We start from the raw sequence: 13,602 nt of genomic DNA, 5'->3' as shown, positions 1-13,602 counted from the left end.
TGCCACAGCTCTGCTGTGGCGCCTACCTGCCCCTAGGGATTGGCAATGAGGGAATAAAGCTTCAATTTGGCCCAAGAAGTTCACCAGGACCCTCTGGTGTGGTAGCTTGCTGCTTGTCAGGAGAGATTAACTGTGCAAAATTAGGCCCCGCCCATCTCACTCGATGTTACTAAGGCCTCCAAAAAAAAATACACCAAGCGTTTTACCAGCTATGTGGGTTCTAAAAACCCCAAAAAGCCAAGTGTACCCTCAATACAGTCGTCCCTTAAAGGATTATTAACAGCACTTCCCAAAACACACAACCGTTTGATAATAGCTTTCAAACTGAGTAGGGATACTGTCAGCCTTTCTGATATATCACAGTCTCTCCAGAAAAAATGACTGAACATACCTCATTGCTGTATAGCAAGAAACCGTTCCTCACACTGAAGTTTTCCTGTACTCCTCAGCCTCTGTGGGAACAGCAGCGGACCTTAGTTACAAATGCTAAGATCATCATCCTCTAGGCAGAAATCTTCATCCATCTCCTGCCTGAGAGTAAATAGTACACACCGGTACCATTTAAAAATAAAAACTCTTGCTTGAAGAAAAATAAAAACTAACAGTTTATCACCTCTTTCACTTTAACCTTCCTGCTTAGAGCCGGCAAAGAGAATGACTGGGCGGTGGAGTTAAGGGGGGAGCTATATAGACAGCTCTGCTGTGGGTGCTCTCTTTGCCACTTCCTGTTAGGAAGGATAATATCCCACAAGTAAGGATGAAACCGTGGACTCGGTACATCTTGCAAAAGAAAACATCAAAATCAAGCACAAACTTACTTCACCACCTCCATAGGAGGCAAAGTTTGTAAAACTGTGGGTGTGGTGAGGGGTGTATTTATAGGCATTTTGAGGTTTGGGAAACTTTGCCCCTCCTGGTAGGAGTGTATATCCCAAACGTCACTAGCTCATGGACTCTTGCCAATTACATGAAATACATAAATATAACTTTAAAATTTGTCAGGAAAAAAAATCTGCTACTCATTTGAAGCTCAGACTAAGTGATTTTGCATTATCTTGCTATAATGCATTTGTTGATTATGCAAATCTACTGTATTTACTAGTCCTTTAATACATGCTAGTATCTTATTAGCCTTAGAAGCCACTGCTCCTGCATTGTGCACCCATCTTTAGCTTGTTATCTATAAGTAATGTCAAATCCCTTTCCTCCTCTGTTTTACCAAGTCTAGTCCCATTTAAATAATAGGTTGCCTGCTTAGGTTTCCTTCCAAAATGTAGAACCTTGCATTTACCAGTAATAAATCTAATTTTCCATTTAACTGTCCATTCTTCTAATTTTTGCAAATCCCATTATAAAGCAATTAAATCCTGCACTGACCTAATGACCTTACACAACTTTGTATCATCTTTGTAGAGATGTTGCTATTTATTCATTGCTCCAAGCCATTAATAAAAATAAAAAACAGATCTGTAGAGAGACAATTTCATTTACGTCTATGTTTAGCCTATTTTACGAAAACAACAATTACCCTTTCAATTTTGTACTTAAAAGTACGGATTTTTAAGTGATTTTTGCACATCCTGTGTACTTAAAGTGAATGTCAATTTTCATGATAAAGTGCCCTGTGTTTAAAAAAAAAAAAAAACTATTAAAAACAGGGGCACTTTCATTCATGAAAGTTTACATTGCACTGGATTTTACAAATACTTACCTTCTTCTCCTGAAACGCTGGATCGCCGATGCCCCCGCCTGCTTCTTCCTGCTGTACTTACACAGCAATGACAAAAACGGCTTCCTCCAAATCACAGCGTGGCCTCACCAGATGAACGTTCCTGGGGGGGGGGGAAAGCCGTGATTGGAGGAAGTACAGAGGACCTGCAGGCATGGGATTGGCGATCCAGCGTTTAAGGAGAAGAAGGTAAGTATTTGTAATATCCGGTGCAATGTAAACTTTCATGAATGAAAGTGCCCCTGTTTTTAATAGTTTTTGTTTAAAAAAACAGGCACTTTATCATGAAAGTCGACATTCACTTCAAGTCACAATTTAAGCTGGGCATATTTAATACAATTTATTCCAGAGTAATTTAAATACAAATTTAACATTTTTGATAAAAACAGAATTTATGCTTACCTGATGAATTTCTTTCTCTTACGGTGTATTCAGTCCACAGATTCATCCTTACTTGTGGGATATTCTCAATCCCTACAGGACGTGGCAAAGAGAGCACACAGCAAAGCTGTACATATAGCTCCCCTCAGGCTCCGCCCCCCCCAGTCATTCGACCGACGGTTAGGAGAAAAAGGAGAACCATAGGGTGCAGTGGTGACTGTAGTTATTTTAAATTAAATTTGAACCTGACTTAAATGTCAGGGCGGGCCGTGGACTGAATACACCGTAAGAGAAAGAAATTTATCAGGTAAGCATAAATTCTGTTTTCTCTTACTTGGTGTATTCAGTCCACGGATTCATCTTTACTTGTGGGATACCAATACCAAAGCAATAGGACACGGATGAAGGGAGGGAACAAGTCAGGTAACCTAAACAGAAGGCACCACTGCTTGCAAAACCTTTCTCCCAAAAATAGCCTCCGAAGAAGCAAAAGTATTGAATTTGTAAAATTTGGCGAATGTATGCAGTGAAGACCAAGTCGCTGCCTTACAAATCTGTTCAACAGAAGACTCATTCTTAAAAGTCCATGTGGAAGCCACAGCTCTGGTGGAATGAGCTGTAATTCGTTTGGGAGGCTGCTGTCCAGCAGTCTCATAAACCAATCTGATGATGCTTTTCAGCCAAAAGGAAAGAGAGGTAGCAGTCGCTTTCTGACCTCTCCTCTTACCAGAGTAGACGACAAACAAGGATGATGTTTGTCTGAAATCTTTAGTCGCTTTTAAATAGAACTTTAAAGCACGAACCACGTCAAGATTGTGTAAAAGTCGTTCCTTCCTAGAAACTGGATTAGGACACAGAGAAGGAACAATAATTTCCTGGTTATTTGTAGCAGAAATATAAGCCTTCTTGATGTCCTCCTGCACTCTCAGGACTCTACACATGAAGCTGCATGAGCTGTCTTGAAAATCAACTGCGCAACTGAGGCACGAAAATGAGGCCCCCTCCCTCTTCAGTCCAGAGTTATGGGGCCTTCCTGAGTCAGACTAGGCGTCTGATAATATGCCAGGCGAAATAAAACCCCCAAAAAGTGTTTACAACGTTTCAAACACTTAAATAAATCTAAGATTCCATTAATAAAATAATCGATTTAGCCCATCACAGTGTCTACCAGTATTTAAGCCCTTAACTGAAGCCATCCTTCTATACTGAGTTTCAGAAAATGGCTTACCTTCCCTCATGGGGATTTCTGTCAGTCTTCTAGCATTACCAGGTCTTGTTAGAAATAAATGACTGAGCATACCTTAAGCAGTTAAGCCTGCAAACTGTTCCCCCCAACTGAAGTTCTCCGGTACTCAACAGTCCTGTGTGGGAACAGCAATGGATTTTAGTTAAAACATGCTAAAATCTTTTTCCTCTCAGCAGAAATCTTCATCACTTTCTGCCTCAGAGTAAATAGTACAAACCGGCACTATTTTAAAATAACAAACTCTTGATTGAAGAAATAAAAACTACAAATCTAACACCACAAACTCTTTACCCTCCCGTGGAGATGCTACTTGTTAGAGCGGCAAAGAGAATGACTGGGGGGGGCGGAGCCTGAGGGGAGCTATATGGACAGCTTTGCTGTGTGCTCTCTTTGCCACTTCCTGTAGGGATTGAGAATATCCCACAAGTAAGGATGAATCCGTGGACTGAATACTCAAGTAAGAGAAATAAAACTTTTGGTGAAGAATTTTATTACAAATTTTTATGTACCTTAACTATACAATTTGTTCCTGTATATATTTTTGTGTGAATGGTTGTTATTCTTACCCTGACACATTTCTCTTAGTAGCTTTCTCAAAAACACCTAATTTACACTATGTGCTCGTGGACCAGAAGTGACGTATCAGATCCATCCATTATGCATCTACTGTTTAATGTTTTTCTTTTTAAAGTTTAAATTTCAGTTTGTACAATAGCATTTTATATGTAATCCCTAATTTGCGCAAACGCTTGTTATTGCAAAAATTTGGGCTTGCGATTTGAGCACTTGTAATAACATAATGGAAAGTGCTCTGACATGAAGAAGTGAAAAAAAATTGTTATAATAACTGTTTGGCCCTTATGCACTAGTATGATATGTAGACTCATCATTTGTTATAACCAATTAGACTGATGTGACAATATCGGCTTGAACCCTATTGGCTTATGGATCTGACCTATTGGCTGATGGATCTGATATGTCCCTTCCAGTCCACAAGGAGATAGTGCATTGAAAGGATTTAAAGATTAGAAATGTTAAACTCACTGAGACTCCTTGCACCGATACAGGGTTAACATATATAGGACTGTAAGTGCATAAGTTTCATTATTGTTATATCTTATATTGTTATATCTTAGATTGCTCTAAACAGAAACAAGAGAGAATGAAGCAACATTCTACAAGGGCTGTACAATACAGGCACAAACCCCAAATTCCAGAATTCCAAAATCCTGATTTTCATTTTTAAAAAAAAATACAAATTATTAAAAGTTACCATTTTCCTCCGCCAGTAAGTCAAAATCTGTCCTGCCTGTGTTTTTTTGTGCTATAACATACAAATGCTAGTGTATATTTATTTTAAAAAATAACTACTTCCTTTCTGATTACAGAACTGTACTATCTTTCTGATAGAACTATGTATACAAAAAGCATTAAAAATAATTTAAAATTTCTTTAGGTTGCATGTACAGTATAAGCTGCATTTTGACATGTAAATTTTGCGCAAGTGACTTTAGATTTTGTTTCTTACATTTGGTCCCATCCTCTTTCCAAGCTGTCCAATTTTACAGATGAAAATATCTGTATCTATTCAGAAATCCAAACCTTTTCCGATCCCAAGCAGTTTAGATAAAGGTTTTTCTCCATGTATATGTTTTTGGTAGAATACAAACCACACAACTCCTTAATTGAAACAAGAGCTATTTATTAGCATAACACTTTTTTCCCCCCAAAGATTCGATAGCAAATGAAGTATGTACAAATCATTACAGCATTTACACCAATAAAAAAAGGTTTTTATTTCGGCCTGATGAAGTTCACAAAAGTTCTGAGACAATTCTGAACCACAGTACTTTAAATATGTGTTCCAGCAGATTCCAATTAAAAAAAATGACCTGCATGATAGAAAACCAGTTACTTGCCCATTGGGAAGACAAAAAGAGGGAAAAAAACCCAACATGCAGCACAAAGCTGCCATGAGAAATGAAATGTAGCTACTTTTGTTATCACAACAATATTCTCAAGTGGAAAAAACACTGATAGACCAAGATGTATTATGCAAGACAACAAATATAGTTCTTTCAGCTAAATTTCAGCTCTGAGGCTTTTTTTGAATAGAATTCCTTTATACTGATATGGCTGTAGATTTCCATTTTCTGTTCACAATCTCTTTAATATGTTTAAACAAAAACATAAAATCGAGTTGCAATGATTTGCTCAGTAAAAGGCAACTTACGTAAGTTATACACTGGTTCTCATTGTTTTTGTCAAAAGTTTAAGACTAGGAAACACAAAATACATACAAAAATATATTTTCCTTGGTTATACCATACTAACGCATCTATACATTTGTTTCTGTATTATAAGGAATGGTTATACCATTAATTATTAAGAAAACAAAACAGCAACAAGAAAAAAAAAAAAAAAAGTACTTTAGAGATTGTCCTGATGGGGGGGAAAAAAAAAGACGTTATGAAATGAGTTTGCAAATACAACCTTTGCATTACATATTACTACCAATCTGTTTTAAATATTTTAAAGCAACAATTTCCCTAAAAAGTATTAACCAAAAAAATACTGTTACCAAAGAATATAAGTGAAAATAATAATGAATATTATGACCAATTTCTACCTTTCATTGTCATGTAAACAAATTTAACATTAAAACAAAGCCTCTAACTTTACTTGGTCTTAAACTTTTGGCAGATAGTGAGGAACATATTTAAATAGGCTTTGTAGTCATTGTTCAAGTGGAAGCCAGGTCAGTTCACGTGTTGACAGGCATGCAACTTGAAAACATTGCACAACAAGCAACATAGAGCAGTTCGAAAAGTTTACAAGACTTCAAGTAGACTTTTACAACCCTTCACAACTGAATATTCACAGACAACGGTACAGTTTCTTTAAGTTATAGCTGGCTCTCTCACACATGTGATACCTTCTGTGACTCTCTAGCTTGCTTAATGCTGTACAACCATTTTATAATTCTGGCATTTCTTTCTATTGCAGAAATGCCATATGGCACGCGGTCATTGGCACTGTCATCATTTCTAATGTCACTGTTGCTATCCTGAGACTGTTCACAGTCTGAGCTGATCATGCTTGCACTGCGAAAGTTTAGAGAAATGATATCGGAATTAGCCCTTGTAAAATTTTCCATTCCAAGATTTTCAAGCTCCTCAGGATCCAGTCCACAATAATTAAAGAATCTCTCGACATCAGCATCAACACGAAAGTATCTGTCACTTAAATCGGATTTGGAACGTTGAAGTGAGGGTCTGCGACTTACTCCACATCCAGATTCGCACATCTCGTTCTCCGGTGATTTTAGAGTTGTGAGTGTAGAAAGTTTAGGTTTTGGAGGTAAGGGTGGGGCTGAACTGCTGCATGGTATTGCTTTTATCTGTTTCAAATTGGTAACTTTCCTAATGTCTGAAGAACTGTGGGAAACATGCAGAAAAGTGTCCTTTGACTTCTCCAAAAGCCTTCTGCTGATGTTTGAATTGCTGTCTTGAGAGTTGACATGACCTTGAGTGCTGAAGACCTTTAAGGATTCCGCAAACGAATGCCGGTTAAGGTCAACTGAATCAGACTTACCTGGAGGCCAGTTTCTTGAACTTTGCTTATGCACAGAACCAGTACTAGATCCTTCAGAACTATTAATAATGTTTTTAAGTATCTCTAGCTTTAAATTCTCTCTTTGTACACAGCTTTCAGTCTTTGCATTATTGTTAAACATTTTCATGGTCGGGCTACTCAAAGCTCTCTTAGCTCCAGGGCAAACAGGAGGCTTTGCAAGAATTGCTGGCTTCACAGGCTCTTGTTTGGCATTGATAACCTCTTGGCTCTTGACATATTTTGCCTTATCAGCTTCTAGTCTCTCCACTGCGCTGAGCCTTTTGGGATTAGGTTCTGACTGCCTGCGAAAATAGTCAGGTCCTTTGTTCAATATACGAAGAGGGACAGCAGATGTAAAAGTAACTGCTGGGCTAACAGGTTTCCCCATGCTACCTGTCTGTAGTGTTTCTGTAGGCATGTTTGGTGAAGGTTCCCCCGCAGCCGTTTTGGATTCTCTTCTTGTATTGTCTAAATGCACTGTGCAGAAACATGTGCATCAAGCACAATGAATGGCAGCTGAATCTTGAAATTTAAGTGCTAGTAGCAGCTCTGCATCTCACATCTTATTAAATAACACTTATGTATCTTTTTTTTCTCCTTTTTTTAATAGCAGCCTTTGTACACAAGAAGGACACCAGACCAAAGTCTGTGTTAATCTGTTCAACTGAATCCTTTATTCTCACTGAAGGTTGTGGGAGTCTCGTTGTTTTCTTTGTGCTTAACGACAGGCTTAGATCTGAAACACACAACAACCAATCACGTGTTAGTATCATGTGACATCACAGCTATAGCAACACAGCAATATTGTACAATTTCAGCTCACTTTTGAACAGTACTGTGGGTTTTAACAAGCTGTCTTTTCTGTATCTCAATGAAGGGAATCACTGACAAATCAATCCAATGCATTTGATTAAATTATTATAGATTACATTCATCTCGTTTTTGAAACTGCACAAAATGTTACCAAACAAAATCACAGCTAAATGCCCAAAAGCATAAAACAGGTTTTATCTATAATAAAATAACTTGATATAAAAAAGTTAGTAAAAAAAATTAGACTTAATTTTAATACATAAAATATGAATGTTTTCCTGAGCGTACTACTAGTATTTATATCAGGCATGGGATTAGGATTTCTATATCTTAACCATCGCTTCCAAAAAATGCTGAAACAATAAAAAAAAAAGCAATGATCTTAAGTCTTTCCTGGCAGTAAAGGGGTAAACATAAGGTTTTTTTTTTTTTTTTAATATGCCAACAAATTTGTTACCTGAATAACTAACAGGAAACTTAAAACTAACACCTTATGCTTTTGATTGCAAGAAAGAAAAAAACCCCAGAACATAACCTTTTTTGTATTGTAACTTTAATGTTTTCTCTTGGCAATGAGTGAATTGTAAATACTAATTTTATTCCTAATTAGGAATGAATCAATCCTGGAATGTAAATGAGTGTTTACATTATGATCTATGTACATACTAGATATGGTCAGGAAATAGTTGCCCTTTAAAAGACAGAGCAGTTTAATTCTTTGAGTAGTTTACGTAAAGCTGAATAAACAAGACAACCACAATATTATTATAGGGTTGATGCATCAGTTCAGTGGTCAATTAAAACTGTTAAAACTGCTGAATGAACATAGCTCAGTTTCCCAGCCTGATCTTTGTGACCCTGACTAACCCACTCCCAGAAGCCTCAGCACATCTAGACCTAGATCGCGGCAAAGACTACATAAACATAATATCTGTTGGAAGTGGATTGCCTTTATTTCACAGTACAGGTAGCCCTTAGTATATGGGGGCTTCTGTTGCTGAACAAAATGTGTAACATTCCAGGAGCCTCTCAAAACAAATAAGCTTATTATAGACTTCTGCTATTATTATTAGTAGTAGTTGTATATTATGAAATTTGCTTTATTATCTTAGTATCCTTTGTTGACGAGCATACCTAAGTAGATTTAGGAGCAGCATTGCACTACTGGTGCTAGCTGCTGATTGGTGGGGGCACACACACATATACCTTTTGTGACTGGCTCACCCTCACTAATTCCCAGTAGTGCATTGCTGTTCCTTAAACAAAATACCAAGAGAATGGAGCAAATTTGAAAATAGATGTAAACTGAAAAGTTGTTTAAAATTCTATGTTCTATCTGAATCATGAAAGGAAAATGTGTTTCACGTCCCTTTAAAGCTCTGACATACATGTATAAAAACAAATGCTGTAATAAATTATATTGCACACTGTAATACATTTAAATAATACAAAATATAACTTATGTCTCCCAAATCACTAAGGCCTAGATTTGGAGTTTGGCGGTAAAAGGGCTGTTAACGCTCCGCGGGCTTTTTTCTGGCCGCACCATAAATTTAACTCTGGTATCGAGAGTTCAAACAAATGCTGCGTTAGGCTCCAAAAAAGGAGCGTAGAGCATTTTTACCGCAAATGCAACTCTCGATACCAGAGTTGCTTACGGACGCGGCCGGCCTCAAAAACGTGCTCGTGCACGATTCTCCCATAGGAAACAATGGGGCTGTTTGAGCTGAAAAAAAACCTAACACCTGCAAAAAAGCAGCGTTCAGCTCCTAACGCAGCCCCATTGTTTCCTATGGGGAAACACTTCCTACGTCTGCACCTAACACTCTAACATGTACCCCGAGTCTAAACACCCCTAACCTTACACTTATTAACCCCTAATCTGCCGCTCCCGCTATCGCTGACCCCTGCATATTTTTTTAACCCCTAATCTGCCGCTCCGTAAACCGCCGCAACCTACGTTATCCCTATGTACCCCTAATCTGCTGCCCTAACATCGCCGACCCCTATATTATATTTATTAACCCCTAATCTGCCGCTCCCAACATCGCCGCCACCTACCTACACTTATTAACTCCTAATCTGCCGAGCGGACCTGAGCGCTACTATAATAAAGTTATTAACCCCTAATCCGCCTCACTAACCCTATCATAAATAGTATTAACCCCTAATCTGCCCTCCCTAACATCGCCGACACCTACCTTCAATTATTAACCCCATATCTTCCGATCGGAGCTCACCGCTATTCTAATAAATGTATTAACCCCTAACGCTAAGTCTAACCCTAACCCTAACACCCCCCTAACTTAAATATAATTTACATCTAACGAAATTAATTAACTCTTATTAAATAAATGATTCCTATTTAAAGCTAAATACTTACCTGTAAAATAAATGTAGCTATTTTAGGATTAATATTTATTTTACAGGCAACTTTGTAATTATTTTAACCAGGTACAATAGCTATTATCAGCCAATCAGATTGAGCTCGCATTCTATTGGCTGATCGGAACAGCCAATAGAATGCGAGCTCAATCTGATTGGCTGATTGGATCAGCCAATCGGATTGAACTTGATTCTGATTGGCTGATTCCATCAGCCAATCAAAAAATTCCTACCTTAATTCCGATTGGCTGATAGAATCCTATCAGCCAATCGGAATTCGAGGGACGCCATCTTGGATGACGTCCCTTAAAGGAACCGTCATTAGTCGGGAGACAACGGAAGAAGAGGATGGATCCGCGTCGCCTGCTTCAAGATGGACCCGCTCCGCACCGGATGGAAGAAGATCGAAGATGCCGCTTGGAGAAGATGTTTGCCGGTCCGGATGTCCTCTTCTTGCCGGATAGGAGGAAGACTTTGGAGCCTCTTCTGGACCTCTTCAGCACCGGATTATGGATCGCCAACCCCCGCTTGGGTTGGATGAAGATGTTGGAGCCAGGACGGATCGGTGATACCTGGATGGTGAAGACAAGGTAGGAAGATCTTCAGGGGCTTAGTGTTAGGTTTATTTAAGGGGGGTTTGGGTTAGATTAGGGGTATGTGGGTGGTGGGTTGTAATGTTGGGGGGGTATTGTATTTATTCTTTTACAGGCAAAAGAGCTGAAATTCTTGGGGCATGCCCCGCAAAGGGCCCTGTTCAGGGCTGGTAAGGTAAAAGAGCTTGTAACTTTTTTAATTTAGAATAGGGTAGGGAATTTTTTATTTTGGGGGGCTTTGTTATTTTATTAGGGGGCTTAGAGTAGGTGTAATTAGTTTAAAATTGTTGTAATATTTTTCTTATGTTTGTAAATATTTTTTTATTTTTTTGTAACTTAGTTCTTTTTTATTTTTTGTACTTTAGATAGTTTATTTAATTGTATTTATTTGTAGCAATTGTGTTTAATTAATTTATTGATAGTGTAGTGTTAGGTTAATTGTAGGTAATTGTAGGTAGTTTATTTAATTATTTTATTGATAGGGTAGTGTTAAGTTTAATTATATCTTAGGTTAGGATTTATTTTACAGGTAAATTTGTTATTATTTTAACTAGGTAGCTATTAAATAGTTCTTAACTATTTAATAGCTATTGTACCTGGTTAAAATAAATACAAAGTTGCCTGTAAAATAAATATTAATCCTAAAATAGCTATAATATAATTATAATTTATATTGTAGCTATATTAGGATTTATTTTACAGGTAAGTATTTAGGTTTAAATAGGAATAATTTATTTAATAAGAGTTAATTTATTTCGTTAGATGTAAATTATATTTAAGTTAGGGGGGTGTTAGTGTTAGGGTTAGACTTAGCTTTAGGGGTTAATACATTTATTAGAATAGCGGTGAGCTCCGGTCGTCAGATTAGGGGTTAATAATTGAAGTTAGGTGTCGGCGATGTTAGGGAGGGCAGATTAGGGGTTAATACTATTTATGATAGGGTTAGTGAGGCGGGTTAGGGGTTAATAACTTTATTATAGTAGCGCTCAGGTCCGCTCGGCAGATTAGGAGTTAATAAGTGTAGGCAGGTGTCGGCGACGTTGAGGGGGGCAGATTAGGGGTTAATAAATATAATATAGGGGTCGGCGGTGTTAGGGGTAGCAGATTAGGGGTACATAGGGATAACGTAGGTGGCGGCGCTTTGCGGTCGGAAGATTAGGGGTTAATTATTTTAAGTAGCTGGCGGCGATGTTGTGGGGGGCAGGTTAGGGGTTAATAAATGTAATATAGGGGTCGGCGGGGTTAGGGGCAGCAGATTAGGGGTACATAAGTATAACGTAGGTGGCGGTCGGCAGATTAGGGGTTAAAATTTTTAATCGAGTGGCGGCGATGTGGGGGGAGCTCGGTTTAGGGGTACATAGGTAGTTTATGGGTGTTAGTGTACTTTAGGGTACAGTAGTTAAGAGCTTTATGAACCGGCGTTAGCCAGAAAGCTCTTAACTCCTGCTATTTTCAGGCGGCTGGAGTTTTGTCGTTAGAGCTCTAACGCTCACTTCAGAAACGACTCTAAATACCAGCGTTAGAAAGATCCCATTGAAAAGATAGGATACGCAATTGACGTAAGGGGATCTGCGGTATGGAAAAGTCGCGGCTGAAAAGTGAGCGTTAGACCCTTTAATCACTGACTCCAAATACCAGCGGGCGGCCAAAACCAGCGTTAGGAGCCTCTAACGCTGGTTTTCACGGCTACCGCCGAACTCCAAATCTAGGCCTAAATATCTAACATCCCTTTAAGTGAAAAGTCTCTCTAATTTGTGTGCAAAAAAAATCTTAAAGGGCCATTTATAGTGAAAAAAATAACATGCTCTAATTTGTTAAATTTTATCACAAGCGACCCAGCTGGGCAACTACCTCTGCTGATTGGCTGACTGGTAGTTTCCACTTAGGACCATCAGTTCTCTGTGGCACCTGAGCAGTACTTTAGCTATGTGAAAACCACCAGTGACTAATCAGCAGCTGGGCCACTAGTGATACAATAACATGCTTTGTTGTAAAACTAAAAACTTTATTTAAAAAAAAACAAAAAAACACAGTACTAATTCTGCACACTATTTAATTTTTGTAAAGAGTGTACTGTGTTTATAGAGAAGTATCTGAAACAACACAATTATTTTAAAAAAAAAGTGTTTAAATGACAAATTATGAACAGCCATATCATTTAGCAATAAGTGAACTGTCACATGATGAAACTTTACAAGGTTTTTTTTTATATCAGTGGAAGCGCTATAGAAATAGTGTTGAGCTTATTATAATTTAACTAAATAAAGATACCTGGATTTATGAATACCTAAAAAAACATTGTAGTACAAAAATGACATGCTGTAATTTGTTAGATCAGAACTCTTTGCAGAACTCCATATTTGTAATCCCCTCCAAGAGTTAAACACATAGGTAAGCTATTTGGGAGCCACTGTTTGGCTCACTGGCTGTTTCCTGTTCAAGACTAGCAGGTCTCTGCGGCTCCCGAGCATGACTTTATTTCTTAATCCTTTTTGCTCGAGTTAAACACATAGCATTCCACAGAGAGTAGTGCAAAAAAAAAAAAAAAAAAAAAAAGAGACGATCTAAAAAACCACAATATCCCTTTAAAAATAAAGTCAGTCTTTTATTTCACCAGTCAAGTATAAAGATTCCTTATAACTATGTAGTGCAGAAATGCCTTACAAGTACACACGCATTAATAGAGCTTGCTTTGCATGAATGTGCAATCAATATTGCTGATCTGCAAAACATACTGCAGTAAGCATGGAAACTGCATGTTGCCCGATTTATTGTTGTCATTATTATTACTACTACTATTTGTAAAGAACCATGATATTCTATAGTACAAGAGAAGGATA

At 37.9% G+C, this 13,602-nt stretch overlaps 1 protein-coding gene across 3 annotated transcripts in view; it reads right to left on the bottom strand.

Moving 5' to 3' along the window:
• Positions 1-5,041: 5,041 nt before the first annotated feature.
• Positions 5,042-13,602, bottom strand: part of FAM110B (family with sequence similarity 110 member B) — a 433,945-nt gene continuing 425,384 nt past the window's right edge. For all 3 annotated transcript variants that reach the window (XM_053715058.1, XM_053715060.1, XM_053715059.1), the window contains one exon: positions 5,042-7,707. In XM_053715058.1, coding sequence (XP_053571033.1) covers positions 6,277-7,389 — 1,113 coding nt within the window. In that variant the 5' untranslated portion in view covers positions 7,390-7,707 and the 3' untranslated portion in view covers positions 5,042-6,276. The remainder of the gene's footprint in view (positions 7,708-13,602) is intronic.

Source organism: Bombina bombina, chromosome 5, assembly GCF_027579735.1.
Source record: "Bombina bombina isolate aBomBom1 chromosome 5, aBomBom1.pri, whole genome shotgun sequence".
Taxonomy (NCBI): domain Eukaryota; kingdom Metazoa; phylum Chordata; class Amphibia; order Anura; family Bombinatoridae; genus Bombina; species Bombina bombina.
This window is presented reverse-complemented; position numbering and strand designations above follow the sequence as displayed.